At 40.9% G+C, this 18,826-nt stretch overlaps 2 protein-coding genes across 9 annotated transcripts in view; one reads left to right on the forward strand and one right to left on the reverse strand.

The window, feature by feature from the left end:
• FARS2 (phenylalanyl-tRNA synthetase 2, mitochondrial) overlaps window positions 1-2,446 on the reverse strand; it is a 231,445-nt gene extending 228,999 nt beyond the window's left edge. The window contains exon 1 of one of the 8 annotated variants that reach the window (XM_066558789.1): window positions 2,353-2,446. The gene's annotated coding sequence lies outside the window, so the exon portion shown is untranslated. Of the gene's footprint in view, window positions 1-379; window positions 1,446-1,882; window positions 2,058-2,352 lie in introns of those variants that run through there. The other 7 variants (XM_066558825.1, XM_066558774.1, XM_066558834.1 and 4 more) reach the window with 7 other exon arrangements.
• LYRM4 (LYR motif containing 4) overlaps window positions 1,915-18,826 on the forward strand; it is an 85,695-nt gene continuing 68,783 nt past the window's right edge. Inside the window, exon 1 of the mRNA XM_066558854.1 lies at window positions 1,915-2,073. Coding sequence (XP_066414951.1) covers window positions 1,988-2,073 — 86 coding nt within the window. The 5' untranslated portion in view covers window positions 1,915-1,987. The remainder of the gene's footprint in view (window positions 2,074-18,826) is intronic.

Genomic DNA, 18,826 nt, shown 5'->3' on the forward strand with positions numbered 1-18,826 from the left:
CTGTAACATTTCTAGTTTGGGTTTTGATAAAGAGAATATCCAGAAAATTTTCTACATACAGAAAATCCCCATTTCCAGAAATTTAAAAGGGCTGCTAAAACACAGCATATCCATAAAGGTAAATTTGAAATAAATTCATGTGTCTATACTAATTACATCCAAAAGCACAGAATATTTTAGTTCTTTGCCACAAACTGTAAATTGCATCAGATGTACAACTGACAAGAATACTCAAATGCATGTGCAATAAAACATGAGTTAAATTAGAAGCAGCAATTGAAGCACTTTTGCAGAGACATGTAAAATATCTACATGATAGTTGTTTTAAACACTATATAAATAAAAAACTGTGAAGGAAGTAGGAACTCTATCATGATACCTTGAAAGGAGGTTCTAGTGAAGTGGGGACTGATTTCTTCTGCTGTGCCTGCAGTGAGAGGACCAGAGGAAAGGGCCTTAAACTGAGACAGAGGCGATACAGGTTAGATATTAGGGGAAAAAATACATTGTTAGGGTTGTCAAGCATTGGAATAGGTTACCCAGGGAGATGGTGGAGTTACCATCCCTGAATGTGTGCAAGAGACTCCTGGATGTGCCACTGGTGAGGTGGTTTAGAGGTTACAGTAGCGGTGCAGGGTGGACAGTTGGACTGGAGACTAAAGGTCTCTTCCAACCTTGATGATTCTATGGCATTAAATAAATTGCTGATAAAATTTAAAAATCAGTAATAAATACAGCTGCGGCATAATACCTGCAAGTTACAAAGTTAAGTTCATTCTGCAGCAGCAAAACTTAGAGCAAAAGAGGATGCTTGATGTGTGGTTTACATAACAGAATTCATCTTTAAAATAGGTATTGAGAGAGGAACAACTCAAATATCACTATAACACAACAGGCCCTGGTACACTAGCACAGATGTACATCTGCAATTGCCTGTAGTGATTTCAGAGAATCACAGAATGTTGGGGTTGGAAGGGACCTCTGAAGATCATGTAGTACAACTCCCCTGACAAGGCAGTGTCACCTTGAGCAGGCGACAAAGAAATGTATCCAGGTGGGTTTTCAATGTCTCCAGAGAGTGAGACACCACAAGCTTCCAGTACAGCATGTTCCACTGTTCTGCCATCCTTAATGTAAAGTTGTTTCTCACACTGAGGTGAAACTTTTGGGTTCTAGTTTATGGCCACTGCTCCTCATCCTTTTGCTGGGCCTCACTGAAGAGCCTAGTATCACCCTCTTGTAATCCACCTTTCATATACGCATTAATGAGATCCCTTCTCAGTCCTCTGTTCTCCAGACTGAGTAGGCCCAGCACCCGCAGTCTCTCCTCATGAAGACAGATGCTCTGGACTCCAAATTATCTTCGTAGCCTCTGTTGGATCCTCTCCAGTACCTGAACTCTGACTGCAAACGTATACAGCGATTCCGAGGCAACTCCCTGCACGAATCACTTGTTGCTCCTTTCCAGCCCCGATATCCCTCTCCCCCCGGCAGCACCCACCTCCCAGGGCGGCACACCAACCAAGCACGGAGCGCGCACACGGCGCTGCTGGCCCCGCCGAGCACGGCATCTGAGCGCTGCTTTCGTTTTCCCGTCGCTCGGGCCTTCCCTCCCCGCCCCCGGGCCCTCCACAGCCGCACAGCCGAGCCCAAGAGGCACCCCGCGGCAGTCGCGCCTTGCGATCCCCGCCGGAGCTGCCGGGCAGGCCCCACCCGGCGGGACCCGGGAGCCGACCCCGAGTCCCCCGAGTCCCCCGAGCCCACCGCTGCCGGGGCTGCCCCGGCCGGGGAGCCGCTCTTCCCCGCCCCTCCCCGTCCCGCCCGCGCCTTGCGCTGGGCCCGGGCCGAGCCGCGGCCGCTGCCGCCCCGCTCCGCCACTCACCGCCGGCCCTGCGGCTCCGCTCCGCCGCGGCTGCGCCCGGCGCGGGCGGCGGGAGGGCGGGGAAAAGGGGCCTCGCCGCGGGAGGAGCGGCTCGGTGTCGGCAACATGGCAGCGTCCAGCCGTGCCCAGGTGCTGCGTCTGTACCGCGCCCTGCTGCGGGAGAGCCAGCGCTTCAGCTGCTACGGCTACAGGTGCGGGGAAGGGCTCCGGGGGGCGGCGGACGCGGGGATCCCCGCCGAGGCGGGGGGTCCCGGCCGTGCCTGGGGCAGGGGCGCGGGGAGCTGCGGCCTCGGGAGGAGCCGAGCCGTGCCCTGGAGCGACAGCGGGACCGGGACCGGGCCTGGGCCCGGCACTGGGCCCGGGCCCTGCTCGGAGCGCCGGGAATGGGCAGCCCCCAGGCTCCGGACTGCCGCAAAGGCGCCAGGGTATGGGGTATTAGGAAGAAGGGATAGGACAGAGGTTGTCCCTACCTTAAGTCAGAAGTACTTGTGCTGGGTGTGGGGTTCTCAATGCAAGGAAGACAAGGAGCTGCTGGAGAGGGTCTAGTGGAAGGCCGCAAAGATGAGGAAGGGTCTGGAGCATCTCTCTGAGGAGACACTGCGGGAGCTGGGCCTGTTTAGTCTGGAGAAGGGAAGACTGAGAGGGGAGCTCATTAATGCATATAAATATCTCGGGGGTGGGTGTCATGGGGATAGTGCCCGACTCTTTTTGGTGCTGCCTGGCAACAGGATGAGGAGCAAAGGCCATAAGCCAAAACACAAGTTTCACTTCAACATGACAAAGAACTTCTTTACAATGAGGATGGCAGAGCGCTGGAACAGGCTGCCCTTGGAGGTCATGGAGTCTCCCTCTCTGGAGACATTCCAAACCGACTTGGATGTGTTCCTGTGTCACCTGCTCAAGGTGACCCTCCCTTGTCAGGGGGTTGGCCTAGATGATCTTCAGAGATCCATTCTAACCCTAATGACTTTGTGATTTTGTGAACCTGGTATAGCTCATGTCTGTCTGTGTGCTGCCCCATTTCCTGGCAGAGGAGAGGTGGGGTCAGGCTGCAGCCAAAGCCTGGCACCATGTGCTGTGTCCATGCTCAGGGTGCAGTGAGGCTCAGAGTTCACTCTTCCCACCACACAGGATACCAGGCTGTCTGCCTGCTTTCTCTGGCTGTCAGTGAAAGGGACACACTAGGTTTTTTTGCAAAAGTTAGGGGTAGGCCTGGTCACCTTTAGCTGTCTGCTGTGTTCACGGGGGTGCTGTTCACCCACACTGGCAGAATTGCATTGCCCAATGGTAGTTTGTTTACTTTACCACTCAGCTGGACCACGGGAAAGGACATGTGAGCTACCTGTGCTGTGAATCATCTCTCAGGCAAGAACTGGGAACAGAAGCCTTTAAACTTGCATAGCTGTGGTGAGCTCTGTGTTCTGCAAGGCACAAGTATTCCACAAACATCAGGTGTGAGGGAGTGCCCTGAGAAGAAGGGCTGTGGGGCTGAAAATAGCTGGTGCTAATAAACCTTCAGTGCTGACTCCACGCAGCAATGTGTGTTTGCATCACATTCTGTTGCTATCAAGGTTTTCTCCTGCTTTTTTGGTGTCCAGAGTGTCCCTGGTTACCCTTGTTCTGCCTAATGAACACAGGATTGTGCACAATGGAGATGGTTTGAGATGTGCAGTTGGTGAACAGCTGAATGAAGTTTGTGTCTGGGCTATGGCGTATGATTTCAGAAGTGGGTTTATGCTTGGGGTTGAGCGGTGAGGAAGTGACGTCCACAGCAAATTTTAAAGGATAGAAATGATACGATGTGTTTACCGTGGAGATCTGGTTTTTTGGCACCATGTCGCAGTGCAAGTTGCGCCTTTCCTTAAAGGAAAGATCTCTGGTTTTGATGGGCCTGTCCTTAGCTACTATAAAATCAGAAACCGTCTAAAACCTTGTGCTGTATAGACATTTGTGAGCATGAAAAGCCATAGCAGTTTCCAGCAAGGAATGACTTGCAGCTGTTACATTTAGAGGTCTGCTGTGACCACAACAACAGTTCTGCCTCAGTGTTTACACCGCGCCCATAGGTAAAAGGGACACCCCATTGGCTTCTTGCATGCCAAGATAAGCAGCCCTGCCGTGTCCTCAGGGCTGCTGTAACGTGATATGGCAGTTTACGGAGTTAACCCAAGGACTTTGTGTAAAGAGCTAACTTGCAGCAAAGTAGAAGGTATTACAGATTATTATTATTATTATTATTATTATTATTATTATTATTATTATTATTATTATTATTATTATTATTATTGATTCATGACTTCAGCTAGACAGTGTCAGAATACTTTATTACTGCAAATTGCATATTTGTAAGAGTATGTCTGGAGTACGATCAGCTAATTAGTGTCTCTTTATTTGCTTACTGTGCTTTTTCTCCTAATTTCATTGCTCTGGTTTAACTTAGCAGGCAGCTAAACACCACACAAGTGCTTGCTCCCCTCTCCCCAGTGAGATGGGGGAGAGAACTGGAGGGGAAAAAAAAGTAAAATTTGTGCATTGAGATGAAGACTTTTTAATAGAACAGAGAAGGAATGGATAATAAGAAGAAGAATATACAAAACAAGTGATGCACAGTACAGTTGCTGCCAATCGATGCCCAGCCAGTTCCTGAGCAGCAGCCCCCAACTGGCTTTCTCCCTGGTGTATATACTGAGCATAACACCCCATGGTATGGAATATCCCTTTGGCCAGTTTGGATCATCCTGGATGTATTTTCTGCCAGCTTCCTGTGCCCCCCAGCCTACTTGGAGGTGGGTTGGTGTGAGAAGCTGAAAACTTCCCAACTTAGTGTAAATCCTGCTTGCTAAGAGATCAGCATGTTGTCAACATAACTCGCATCCTAAATCCAAAACACAGCATTGTACCAGCTACTAGAAAGAAACTTTAATTTTACTTCCTAGACAAAACCAGGACACATGTACATGTAGATTGTGATGGAAAATTCAACCTTTTTGTTTTATGTCTCTCTGAGTAAATACATTCCTTATGTCATTTCATAGCCCTGGATTTTCTTCTGCCACCCAATAGAACTTGTGTGGTAACTGTGAAGAATATCATTCATGTCTTAAAGTAACTGAGGTCACTGCTGGTAGCCTTCAGAATAACACAGGAGCATCTCCAGTGTCCTGAAGTAAATGTCACAGAGTGTTGGGACACCCAGAAGTGTAGGCCAGGTTTTAACAGCAGGGAGAGGGAATTTAGTAGACTGTAAGTAATTTCATGTCTGCCCTTCTGCCCTATTACCCAAGCAGACAGTCTGAGTATGGGTGAGTGATTTATGCTGGAGGAAAATCAATATGCAGAGAGGCAAGATGTTAGGTTTTGATTCAAAGAGGTGGATTTAACAAGTGTACTATTTTCTTCTGCTTGGTTGACAAAATGTAGAACCTGTGATGGTTTATAATATGTTGGATTGTAGTCTCAACTAAATGGATTTAAGGGATATTTCTAAATATCATTAGTGATTTAAATAATGGCATGTTGTGAGTGGTCTGGGTACAGAATACAAAAAAATTTATAAACTTATGAAAGACATTAAAATACATCTGATTGCGAATGAAGATAATCAAAACTTTAAACTTTATTTTCTGCAAATAATTATTTAATGTTTTTTAACATCTTTCTTGATTTATTGAAATTTTTTCCAGTTATCCATTATGTTCTCTTTTAAGTGGTGGAAGTTGTATTTTTATTTATAGATACATTTCTTTCTTGTCTCTCTAAATTGCATTTTAATGGAATCTGATTTTTCTTTTAGAATGTACAATATTATTTGACTAATAAAGCTACCCAGAACATATAAGAATGAGGGAAGAAAATTTGTCAAAACAAATTTGTCCATTTGTTTTGTGTTGGAAACAAGTTAATTGAATGCATGCAGTTTCATCTTACATAAGTCCTTCAAGATTTTAAAACTGGTAAATCTGATTTTTGCAAATGACTGCTAACCTAGGAAGAAAACTGAGCAAAATAGTTTGCACTGTTTTTTTTCAGCACCAGTTGCTTTTCCTACTTTGACTGATACAGCTGTTGATCTGATTTTAGGAAGTCATGGAACATAGGACCAAAGAACAGTCTCAAGACTGCTGCCCCTTTTCCTTGTGGGGACTTCAATTTATCAGATGTCTGCTGGGAATATAATGCCACAGAGAGGAAAGAGTCTAGGAGGTTCCTGGAGTGTGTGGAAGATAAATTCCTAATGCAGCTGGTGAGGGAGCCAAATAGGGAAGGCACCCCACTGGATCTGTTTTTTTGCCAAAAGACTGTTGTGTGATGAGAAAATTGGAGGATGCCTTCGGCACAGTTGTCCTGAAATTATAGTTATCAATTCTCACAGAAGTAAGGAGAGGGATCAGTAGAACTGCCACCTTGGACTTGCAGAGGGCAGATTTTGGCCTGTTTAGGAGACCTGTTGAGAGAGTCACTAGGGAGACAGTCCTGAAGGGCAGTGGTGCCCAGGAAGGCTGGACATTCTTCAGGATAGAAGTCTTCAAGGCACAGGAGCAGGCTGTCCCCATGTGTTGGAAGAGCCAGCAGGGAAGAAAAGCAGCCTGGCTGAAGAGAGCTTTAGAGGGAACTCAGGAGAAAAAAGAAAAAAAAAAAGGTAGAGTTTACAGAGTTTTTGACCTGTAGAGATAAGGGCAGACTATGCCAGAGAACTCCGTGGATGTCATGAGGTTATGCAGAGAGAAAATTAGAAGAGCCAAACCCCAGCTGGAACTTTATCTGGCTACTACCTTAAAAGAAAATAAAAGATGTTTCTATAGATACATCAGCAACAAAAGAAGGGCTAAGGAGAATCTCCATCCTTTGTTGGTTGCAGAGATAAATGTAGTGACAAAGGATGAGGGAAAGGCCAAGGTATTTACTGCCCACTTTGCCTCGGTCTTCATAATGAGACTTCTCTGGATACCCAGTTCCAGAACAGAAAGCTCTTTGTACTCAGTTCCCTTCATGAGAGCACCTGGGTTCTCGCTCAAGTATAGGTCAAGTTGACCCATACTTGCATGATGACTTGTGCTTCAAAGGGACATAAAGCTGTTAAGATTCTGCTAACAACTCTTTTGAGAACATAACTCACACCAAGTAAATTTTTTTAAAAAACACTCTTTTAGAGAAATGACTTTCTTTCTCTTATTCCCAGCATACCTGATTTGTTCACCTTAATGGAAAAATCTTACTTTGCTTTTAGTCCCTGGTCTATAGAATCCTGTCAGTGTTTCTTTTTGCACTTTCACCACTTAGGTATTTTAGCAGCTATGTTCAAATTTTACATGTGACAGTTATCCAAGCTGAGTAAGACTTTTTCTCACTGGATATCCTAATGAGGTTTGTGATTGACAAGGTGTGCCAGCAGATTGTTTATGTTTCTATGTATTAGGGAGGAAAAATGTCTACATAATGATTAAACCAAAAAAAAGTTCAAGACAGTAATGAGAAAAGAGAGGCATGGTTTTCTGACCAAAATGGTAGTTTGTAGCTGAGATGAGAAGTGCAGAAAAAAAATAAAATTGTCAGTTCTGCCCAGCAGAGATGTCCTACCTCTTTGTAGGTATACGGTGACAGAATTGCAGTTTACAGTATCTGGTTTTCCTCAGCTGTGCAAAGAAGGCAGATAACTTATTTTTTCTTCTCTGTATGTAATTGCTGATTGTATTCTGAGTGATAATAAACTTTAGGATTTTTTGAGTTAATTTCCTATTTACTGAGTGTGTGGCGTTCTCTGTCATCTACTTGGAAAGTATGAAAAAGTCAGGGCTGCAAGCAGCTACAGTGCTCCAGAGTCCAGGATGGTTTCCATCATCCCCTGGTGCAGACACTTGTTTTGGCCTGGAGCTGCATGGCCCAGAATCACAGGCAAACAGGCATTGCACATTTTCACATCATTTTGTGGAGCAATCTCACAGATTTGTGATTGGCCTTACTAATACCTCTTTCTATGGGAAGTTCAATTTTGGCTATTATTTCAGTGACCACATACCATTTTGCCATTATTTTAAGCTCTTTTTTATATATTGCCTTATTCTGTCAGAATCATGTATGCTTGACTAGAGATGTCAGTGTTTTAAGAGCATTTTAAGAGTAAAAGAGTTTTTTAATGGAAATATGTGCCATTTTTGGAAAATCTTGAGGTATAAGAACATAGTTTTGGATTTGGGTCTCATGGTATAGAAGTATTTCCATTTGACTTAAGTATTGTATATGTATAAAATATTTTGGAAAGACAACCAAAGCACTCTATTTCAAAAACATCGAAACATAGCCATTAATTACCCTCAGAACATATTTCTCTGAAGTTTTAAAACAAATGGAAACAGTTTTATCAAATACTTTGATTTCTTAATAGTAACATTACCCAACTGAAAATCATAGCATCAAAATTCTGTTGATCTTGTTCATTAGGAGTTGTTATCTTTGGTTTAATAGTTCAACAGTGATTGTCATTTTCCAAATACATTCATTTTACCCTTGTAAAGTTACACTCTTCCTAAACAATTCATAGTATCTATGCATCAGATCTGATGTAATTTTCTCGGTTTCTTTTTTATTTTTCCTTTTTTTTTGCAGAGCAGAATTTTGAACAGTAGTAACTTGGAGGGAGTGTTTGGAGCACATACAGAGCATACAGAGTTCTGGAAAAATTGAAATTTAGTATTTGGAAGACAAATGGATGGGGGCTTCCTCAAAAGACTGGTCTACTGTTTTGGTTATTTTATTTTAGTATAGGCACCAAAATGAGTAAATCTGTTGTAGCCCCTTGTTATTCTTTGTGTAGCACAGAAGAACAGGGATATATTTCTTTTTACATAAGATTTAATTACAAGTAATGTTTGTTAGAGAACTAATGAGAGTAATAGAAAAACCACTGCCTCTGGCAGTGGCTCATACCCATACACATATGCTTATGATTTCTGGTAAATGAAAAGCACTTTGTAATGTAGCTGTAGCATTAAAAATGGATTTAAATGCTGTTCCAGCTAACCTACTCCTTTCCTTACTCTTGGATGTGGCTTTAACACTTAGTTCCTCTGTTTTCATCTCTATGTTGCCCATGATGAAAAGATGCTGACCTGCTAACATCCAGATGATTCAAGATACAGTAGACACAGGCTATTATAATTTCAAGCAGTCTTTAGAAGATCAGCATTCTGGATTAAATAAAAAAAAAAAAAAAGTAATTTGAAAAAGAAAAGAGGAAACTGCAATTGACAAGGCAATGTTTAGAACCACTTCACTTGCTGCAGTAGTGGATGGCAAAGATGCTCTCTGAACTACCTCTTCAATAAAGCTCTTCTCATGAGTTTTTGGGTTCCCTCACCAACAAAGTCCTAGATTATACATAGTTCTCTACTTTTAAAAACAAAATGTGGGGATCAGAGGAGATTTTCTTGGTTGTTTTCTTGTGTTTGTGAATACTTAAGCCAGTTGTTCCAAGACTGTTATGCACAAAACTCAGTACAAAAATGTCCTTAGTGAGAAATATTCTTGGGGATTCTTCTTGATACAGTTTTTTTCTCAAGAATGAAGATGCCACAAGTCATCCAGACAACATTCTGGCTGGCATTATGGTATATGGCCTTTTTCCCTTACCTTTTTTTCTACATTCTAGTCTAGTCTAGTCTATTCTATTCCTTTTTTACCTGCTCTCCATATAAAATTCTAACATTCTTTTCAGGATACAATGCAACTGAACATTTAATATGATAAAAGAATTCAGTTGAGTCCAGTTGCTTTCTTCCTGAACAGAATTTCCTGCCTGAAATAGATCCTTAAAGCATTCTTCAGGAAAATTTGAAAGTCCTGTGCTGGGAATGGTATTCAGAGACTCAGGACTCAGTCCAGTACTTACACGTTCTTCAGCATCATGTTTGTTACAAAGTCTTGGAAAAAGCTATTGCTTAGATACTTCTTTTTTTTTTAACTAAACAACAATTGGTTAAATCTCATTATGGTTTCTAAAGAAGCCTTTGCACAAAGTAATTATGTGTGTGTATGCATATATGAATGTATTGGTATCAAGAAGTCTAGAATTCACTTCTGCTCAATCCCAGGAACTCTCACAAAATCCCTGTTTAAAGCAAACTGTGAATCCACTGTGGAGACTAGAGAGTATATGAATACTAGAGAGTATATAAGATAGGTGTGTCAGTCTTATTAGAAAATAATGTCCATCAACAGGTCTTGACAGTCCTTCTGAGTCTGCTTGTCTGGCATATCCTCGTCTGGAACCATTAAATACCTGTTTCTAAATCATTAGCTTGTTTAAAAGTAATATTGTCTTATTTTTACTGCAAGAGAAAGTGCCTGTCTGAAAAAAAAAGTTAAAATATTTTCCTGAGACTGTAATTTATTCTAGTGTATTCGTAGTAATCACTAGTCCTTTATGGTAGCAAAGCTTTTATAATTAAACTTCTGTGACTTTTGCTGCTTATGAAAATAATTCATTGTTTCCCAAAAGTTCAGTCTTTACAGAGTTGTCTCTATCTCTGTCTGGCACAGGGTGTGATTTCTGCTAACTAGGATTTGCTTGCAGGATACACATGGCATTGTTGCTTGGTAGTGTTTATTTACAGGCATTATATGTTTCCCTAACAAACATACAGATTATCACAATACTCACTGGTAGTCACACAGAGATGCAAACATCCATTTATTGTCTGCCTAAGCAGGAGGGAGAAATGTGTGTGCAGATTTCCACAGAGCCCTTGGTGTTGGAGAAAATTGGTTTATCTTGTGAGGGTTACACATTGTGTGAATGTTAAATTTCTGCAGACTATGTTAGAATAGCAATGAAAGAGCCAAATGTGGCTGGGGTGGGTGGTTGGGAGTGTGGTTCAGAGCCATCATTTATTTGCTTTGTTAGTCACAGTTAGAAACGGGAACTAAAAGTGGAAGGGGCCAGGTACAAACCATCACATTTCATAAAGTTTCGGATTGAATCACTAATAGAATTCTTTGTGAAACAATAATTCATTCATTCGTCCATACATACAAATATATTCAGTGTTTTTATTTATTTAAATAACATCAGACTGCCTCCTTCTCAGGAAAATGTTTTAAAGTCAGTACAGCTCAAATGAAATGCATAACACAGTCCTTGAAGCTTACAGCTTAAATTATACTGACAATGTCAAATTGAACTGTATTGTGTTGCCATGAAACTAACCTGCTACTAAGTTTCAGAAAACATCTTTGACTCATCTAAAATATCACATCATTTTTCTAATACAATAAGTTAGCAAATAGGTTTTCAAATTAATGGTCTTCATATGTAAACTAGTTTTGAAGGGAAGAACATTGATTGATTGATCTAAGTAGTTTATCACTGGCCAAAATAAATTAGATGTCTCACTCAGAATGGTTTTTCCCTGATCTGACTAATTTACAGTATGAAAATAAATGTTCAAGTGTTTTGTTTACACAACAATAATAAGCAATGCATTTCATGTAGAACGCTAAATAGGCTTCTTGATTTCCAGAGCTATTGAGTGCATTTTTAAACTACATTTAATTTATTATTTTCAGTTCATAATTTATACCCAAAATTGCTGCCCATTATTTGCAGATTTTGCATGGAAATATGAATATTTATCAAACTGCTGGTGGCACTCTTACAGTCACTTCCCAAAGCAAAGGCAGCATGGGATGAACATAGTCCTATAAGTTACAGCAATACAGGGTTGGACATAAAAGTTTACTGTACAAATAGCTGCACAAAACTCCTTGTTCTGTGAACAGATGGCAATGCTTACTAACCTGCAGGGACTTTGAGGCATGGTTCTGGGCTTTTATTTCCCAACAAGTTGTTGAAACTCTTGAAGGAGAAATTCTCCATCAGTGCAAGTTATTGCTGCCATTAGCTGGGAACGTCATGCTTCTGCAACTTGTGTTGGTAATTTGTTCCTAGATTGGGAACTTTTTCTGCTGCTCTGTGGAGTGGAAGGTCATGTCTCATGTGAAAGGGAAGGTAATCTGCCCTGGTCATAAAATGTTACACTGAAAACCTTATGATAAGTAGATCACTCCTAATACCTCTTTTCCTCTCCTAATATCTCCTGCAGTAACCGTAGCCAGGACTTGTCTGACTTACTGAGTTTTAAGCCAGATGTTAATTCCACATTTAGAGTAAATGTTATCTGAGAGGAAATTCTTGCAGCCAGCAGCCATGTGCTTATGGGAGGAAAAGGAGGTGGTGTTTACTCTGTTTTCTTTTTCCTTGCTTGCCAACAGAGGACAGAAAGTGCTACCATCACTCATGTGAGTGACTATTTCTCTGTAGCTTTTAATTAGCTATTGAGTATTATCTGGGGGTTTTCATAGCCCATTTTTGGCTTGAAATGCAGAATATTTTTTTATATTTAAATGTACCAATCTGAACCTAGTCTTATTAAATAGAATGTGTAGAGATACAGAAATATAATATAGTAATCTTTTTTCATTCATAGTGTAAGACTCCTAGATAGAGTGTTAAGAGGTTGACTGGAGGACACTTTAAAAATTATTGACCTTAGCGTAGCCTCACCTGTAAGTTTTAATGTTTATATGTTACGTACTTGGGCTTGCCTAGATTAAAAGGTTTGTCAATGCTTCACTTCTTTAAAAAGGAAAATTGACTGCTCTCTTTGTCTTCTTGAATAATTCTGATCTCCTTTTCTGTTACAGTAGTTAAGCTGTTTAAGTGCACAAAAGATCTGTCAGCAGGTTTATTGAATGACTTCTGTTCACTGGACTAGAATACCTTGAGTTTTAAATTTAATCTCATTTTTCTGTCTGATATTAAAGTATATCTTGTCAGATCAAAGTGTTGCATCATATGCTGGGATCTACAGTTTGGACAGTAGGAGTGTATTCACCACAATTTTAAAGGTGGAGCTCATACCTAGCCCAAAGTAAACATTTTGGCTGGTAGCTGCTCTTTGCTTCATGTGTGGCAGATAGATAATCTATTCTATGGGTTTTTTTTAGAGTAACTGCAGGAAAAATAGTAGGAAAAAGCATGTAACCCTTTTTTTCCTTTCTTTTATGTGAAGTAGCTTTGAACAACATTGTGTTACTTCACTTACATTTTAGTATTGCTTTGATTCCTGTTTTACTTCTGGACTTCAGAGAAATGCATAGGATCTGTGAATCCTAAGAAGCTGAATTTACTTTACCAGAGCTAGCAGAGGTCCTGGGTATGTCTTATCTGATCACCATCATGCCCCAAAGATATCTGATCACCATCATGCCCCAAAGATAAAGAGCTGTGGACATATTTTTCCATAACTTCCCTGCCAAGGGTCTGACTTTTTAAAGTGCTCCCTTGTGCTGGTAGCACCTGGGAGGTGAGAGCTGTGGAGTGCAGAAAGTCGGGGCGGGCAGTTCTGGCACATTATGACAGCACAGGGGAGCTGCATTATTTATGGGGATGAAGATCAGCTGTGCCTGCTTGAAAACCTCAAATCTGCCTCACTGCATGGTGCACCAGTCATTCAGTTTTACCCAGCAGAATTTTCTTTTTCCTTCAATCCTTGCCTCTGTTCACCATGGGTCCTACTGCTCTTTCTTCATGTGAGGAGCTGCATCTGGTTTCCTGTGGGGATGAAGTGACACCCAGAGTTTATTTCCTTTGCATTTCTGGGTTACTTTTCAACTCAGGATGGGGATTTTAGCCTCTTTTTCTTTGGTCCTGATGTAATCATCTCTAAAGTCTGTGAAGACTTCCATATCCTGTAATAATTAAATAGAAAGGATACAGAAGGAAATATCTAGTTCACTTGATTTTCTCTACCTTAGGTAGTGTTCATAGTGTACAAAATAACCCGCATTTCTTTTTTTCTGAGCCTTTAGTAATAATCAGAGTAGTCTGGATCTAAGCTTCCTCACACTTTACATGCATTGTCCAAAGGCATATATTTACAATTCCAAATGTCTGAAAACAATATTCAGCACTCTGTTGTCTGCACAAAGTAGGATGCTGATTTTATTACAAATTCCAAATTCACTTTTTTAGGCTCTAAATTTGACTAATAGCCTTTGCATGTATTAGAATTTTGTGTGCTGCTAAATAATTTCAAATGTCCATCATTGTTGTCAAAACTGATGTAAATTTGCTAAACTGAACATGCAGTGCTTTCCTATAAATGAGGAAAGGTCACTGAGCCAAATGGTGGTAGCAAGTCTAGTGGGGGATGTTTGTCATTACTGACTGAGTCATAAGGAAGAAAGATTTTTGGATAAGCTGTAAAGCTGATAGAAATGGATGAGAGAATAAATTTTGGATAGTAACTTAAATATTTTAAATCCTGTAACTTTTAGTATGTTGTATATAAAGAGAGCAGGTGGTATGTTACTTCATTTGGGTTGTTTAATAAATTGTATTTGTGGTTTGTTGTTGCCTTAGTTGTGAGATAACTGGACCCTATCTAATTTCAATACAATTTCTTCCACTTGGGCCTATGATGTTTACATCCTTCTGTCTCAGAAATCTCAGGTTTACTTGAGCAAAAATCAAGGGGCATCATTAACTGACTGTATTGCTAGAATCCAAGGATAACTTTTGCAAAGTAAAACTTTGTTAGGAGTCTGTTCAGTATACTGAAAACTGCTAGTCTGTCAAAATGGCCAAAACACCTTTACCTCAGATGACCTTCAGAGAACTGTTTCTCTAAGTCTTTTGTAAGTCAATATATCTCATTTATTTTAAAACTGTATACCGTTAATATATTTCTGATGCTTGATCCCTTTTCTCTTCTAAGGAACAGACATAATTTCCATATTAAAATAATATGTGTCCTGTAACTAGATATTTACTGAACTTTCAGAAATAATGCTGTGCTTCAGAAATGTCCTATCAAAATCTTATAATCATCCAGACCAACCATACTGCAGTCCAAGTAGTTAGAGTATCCCAGGACTTTGTCCTGCTGCTTAATTAAAATAACCTTAGCAACTATTGCTTCATCAAAGGCAAATAATTTTCTACTGTCAAGTGTGAAATACTTGCATCCAGAAAGGCTGATTAGCACCCAGTGCTTCCCTAAATGAAATCACCAAGAGGTGCAATATGTTTAGCCCTCTTCAGGGTACCCAAGTCACAAGATCACAGAATCTGGAGAATTGGCATGGGCCCACAGGGATCACTGAGTCCGTCTACTGGCTCTGCACAGGACCATCCCCAAGACTCACACCATGTGCTGAAGAGCGCTGTCCAAACACTCCTTGAGCTCTTTCAGGCTTGGTTCTGTGACCACTGCCCTGGGGAGCCTGTTCCAGTGTCCAAACACCCTCTAAGGGAAAAACATTTTTCTAATATCCAACTAAATCACCCCTGATAACTCCAGGTCATTCCCTCGAGTCCTGTCACTCGTGACGCAGAGAAGAGATCAGTGCCTGCCCCTCCTGTTCCCCTCACAAGGAAGCTGTAACTGCAGTGAGGTCTCCCCTCAGTCTCCTCTTCTCCAGGCTGAACAGACAAAGTGTCCTCCTCATACAGCTTCCCCTCCAGACCCTTCACCATCTTTGTTGGCCTCCTTTGGATGTTCTCTAATAGCTTAATATCTTTCTTGTGGTGACTAAAACTGCACACGATATTCAAGGTGAGGCCATACCAGTGCAGGGAGAACCTCTAGCCATGCTGAAAAGAGAAATGTTGGTCACGGCACTGTACTAAAACTAATCTTTCCAGAAAAAATATTGTAGTGGCTATACACAGCAGGCCAGGCCTTTTTTATGAACTGTTCAGAAACAGCACCACAGCAAATGGAGTGGTATATATCTATCTCAAAAGGAAGAAGAGAAAAACCAGCCTTGTCAGGTTTTGAACATGTCATTTCAAGGCATTCCCTGCCTGTTAATTGGACTGCTGAGCTACCCCGGTGTCCTTGTTGTAGAGTAGCTGGCAAGGCTTGGCAGTGAAAGCTCAGCAGAGAGCTATTACTCATTTCAGGCCATCAGGACACTTTTCATCTGTAGCAAATTCAGGTTATAGTTCCTGCAGCACACCCTTGCCTGGTGCCTCGTTAACTGAACAACTTGTGCAGTTGGGTCCTTCACTGATAACCCTCTTTTTTAGCATCTTCTGTGCTATAACATTGAAATTGGAACTCCAATTAAGATTAAAAGAATGCTTTCATTTGGACATCTTTACTTTTTTCTTTTAACCCTGACGTCCTGAAAAGCACTCCCTTCTGCAGAGGTTCCTTACACTTAGAATTAAGCCAATAACTGTTTGTATTTTAGAAATATAGCTACAAAAATGTATGTTTCAGTGAATTGCAAAAATAATCATAGTTAACTATGAATAGCACCAATAGTGTTCTGGGAAGAAGAAAGTCTTTGTAAACAGAGCTGTGTGCCGTGGCAGCAAGGAAGAGGAAGAGCATCCTGAGATGTATCAAGAGTTGCTCAGCCAGCAGATTGATAGGAGGGAGATCACATCTGGACTTCTGCATCCAGTCTTGCCCTCCTCAGCCTCCCAGCAGGAAAGGCACAGACAATCTGTAGGCAGCTCAGCAGGAGCTACCAAGGGGGGCTGAAGCACTTGTCCTGTGAGCAAAGGCTGAGGGAGCTGGTCTGGTTCCACCTGGAGAAGAAACATCATTGAGGGACTCTGAGAGCAGCCAGTACCTCAAGGTATCCAGAGGGGCCTGGTGGGAGAAAAACTGATAGCAGATGTAAAGTACAGGAAGACAGGCTCTTCAGACTGGCTTTAAGGAAAGCTTTTTCCCCACAAGGGCAGTCAAGCAATTGAGCTTGTTTTTCAGGCAAGGTGGTCTGGTCAACATCCTGTTTTTCAAGACTTGGCTGGACAAAGCTGTGAATAATCTGATCTGACGCCATCACTGACCCTACTTTCAGCAGAAGGTGGGACTAGAGACCTCCCAGACACATTTCCAATGTGAATGATTCTGTGATCCTGTTGATCAGGTGGTCATCCATGCTCTCTGCTTTGAAATGGGTATAGACACAAACTGATGAGAAGATATAGTCAGAAAAAAAAAGTTCTCCTTTTCTAAAAACATCCACAAGTCTTTCTAAAAATCTAAGGAAGCTTTTTTGGGTTTAGGTTGAAAAAAGAAAATGAAAGGAAACTCTTGGAAAAGGTTCAAGTTTTTATTAGACGTTTTGATATCTGAGATGCAAAATTGCTTTAGAAATAAGCTACAAATCCTTGTATCTGATCATACAGCATGTATTATGTGCACTGGGTTATAGTCACCCTCTCTCAAATGTATTTTCTAGTGTTCATCAGTCTTTATTCCTATTTTATGTTCTTTTGGGTTAACCCTCTCTCATAAATTATCTCTAGTGCCATTCTATTCTGGACATACTTTTTAGCAATTGCATTGGAATTCATGTTTTGTATGTTAGCAGAGAAACCAAGTAGTGGCTGGTAGGTTTCTTTCTGTAGGTTTTTTTGTGAAGATTGTCTAGTGACTGTGCTTTGTTAGAAAATTCAAGAAAATAATACTGAGTTTACCAGCAGTCTAATTTCTATTTTTCTTTACTCGTCTTTCCTCCTTTTCCAGCATCCAGCCACCACCCTGACACCCCCAAAGAAATCCTGGTTGCAAGAACAGGCTTTGCTTTAAATTTTAGAAAATGCGAAGATGGGGAAGATGTAGTAGTTGTTGTTGTGCTGTAACTTGAAGTGGCAGTGCTGAAAGTGTATCTAGTAACAGAGTTTGAGGGACAACTTGTTGATAAAATGTGTTCACATCGCTCTGTTGGTCTTGGATTTAATTAGAACAGTCACAACTGCTTCCCTGTGAGTTACTTACCTCTCAGTCTCAAACACACACCTGTTGTCAAGTATTTATTTTTAGTGTTAGATGGTAATTACATGCAGGTTTTGCTTCACCTTAATTGGTCTCTTTTAAGACATTTATAGAGGAAAAATACTGTAAATACATATGTACACACATATATGGAAATATACGTTTGCACATATATACATCTAAATAAGCATTCCCTCAGAAGTAATTCTGTACATGAAGACATCTTCACTAATGCTAGTAAAACTTGAGTGTGAGCTAAAATTATTTTTCTGCAGATTATTAAAAAACTTTCCCTTTTTAAATGATATGTAATGCTGAAAATTTAGTTGGGCAACTCACATCTAGTGCACATTTTGCTAGTAATAATGGGAAATTCTGAAAATTCATCCTGTTGCTACCATAAGTTAATAGATGTTAGTTGGGAGGCAGCGGTGGTAAGAAAATATAGTTCAGTTAAAGCAAACAGACATTTTATGAAAAGGGTTCCTCACTTGATGTAATGCTACTCTATTGTAAATGAGCATCTCACTTTTGGACATTGTGTCTTTAAATAAAAGCATCATATTCTTCATTCCAGAGCTGTTAACCCCAGTGGGCTTCCTAGAGCTTGGCTACTTCTTGCTTGCCTTAATTTATTAAATATAACTGAAGCTAATAAGGAAAAATACATTTTACTCTAGACCTTTTTCAAAAGCCTCGAATATGAATATTCTAACCTGGTGGCCCCTCCTTGTGATCTGTTTTGCTCGCACAGATTGTGTACCACAACTGTCTGGGTCTTCTGTCTTCATATGTGTGCTCAATGGCCAACAATAATAATGTAATAGCCATTGTGTTCCGCACTGTGGTGCATGTGACTATGATGTGACTTATTAGTATGTTGCACTTGTGGACAGGCACAAAGCCAAGATGTCAACATGTTTGTAAAAATGTCTTGGAAAGGTGACTTGAACTTTTAGCATGTTGTGATACGGGTGAATGCAAAGTGATACTGAGAAAAACATTGCTTGGCCAGGTTTATTTGGAAAGCTTGGAACTGTGTACTTAAGCAAGTATGTTTGTGTGACGTTTCAGCTTCTTTTCATTTAGCGGAGCACAAAGATTTTTTTGGTTTTTTGGTCAGGTGTGAGATAAGTAAACATTTTGAAAT

This window comes from Molothrus aeneus, chromosome 1 (genome assembly GCF_037042795.1).
Source record: "Molothrus aeneus isolate 106 chromosome 1, BPBGC_Maene_1.0, whole genome shotgun sequence".
NCBI classification, from domain to species: domain Eukaryota; kingdom Metazoa; phylum Chordata; class Aves; order Passeriformes; family Icteridae; genus Molothrus; species Molothrus aeneus.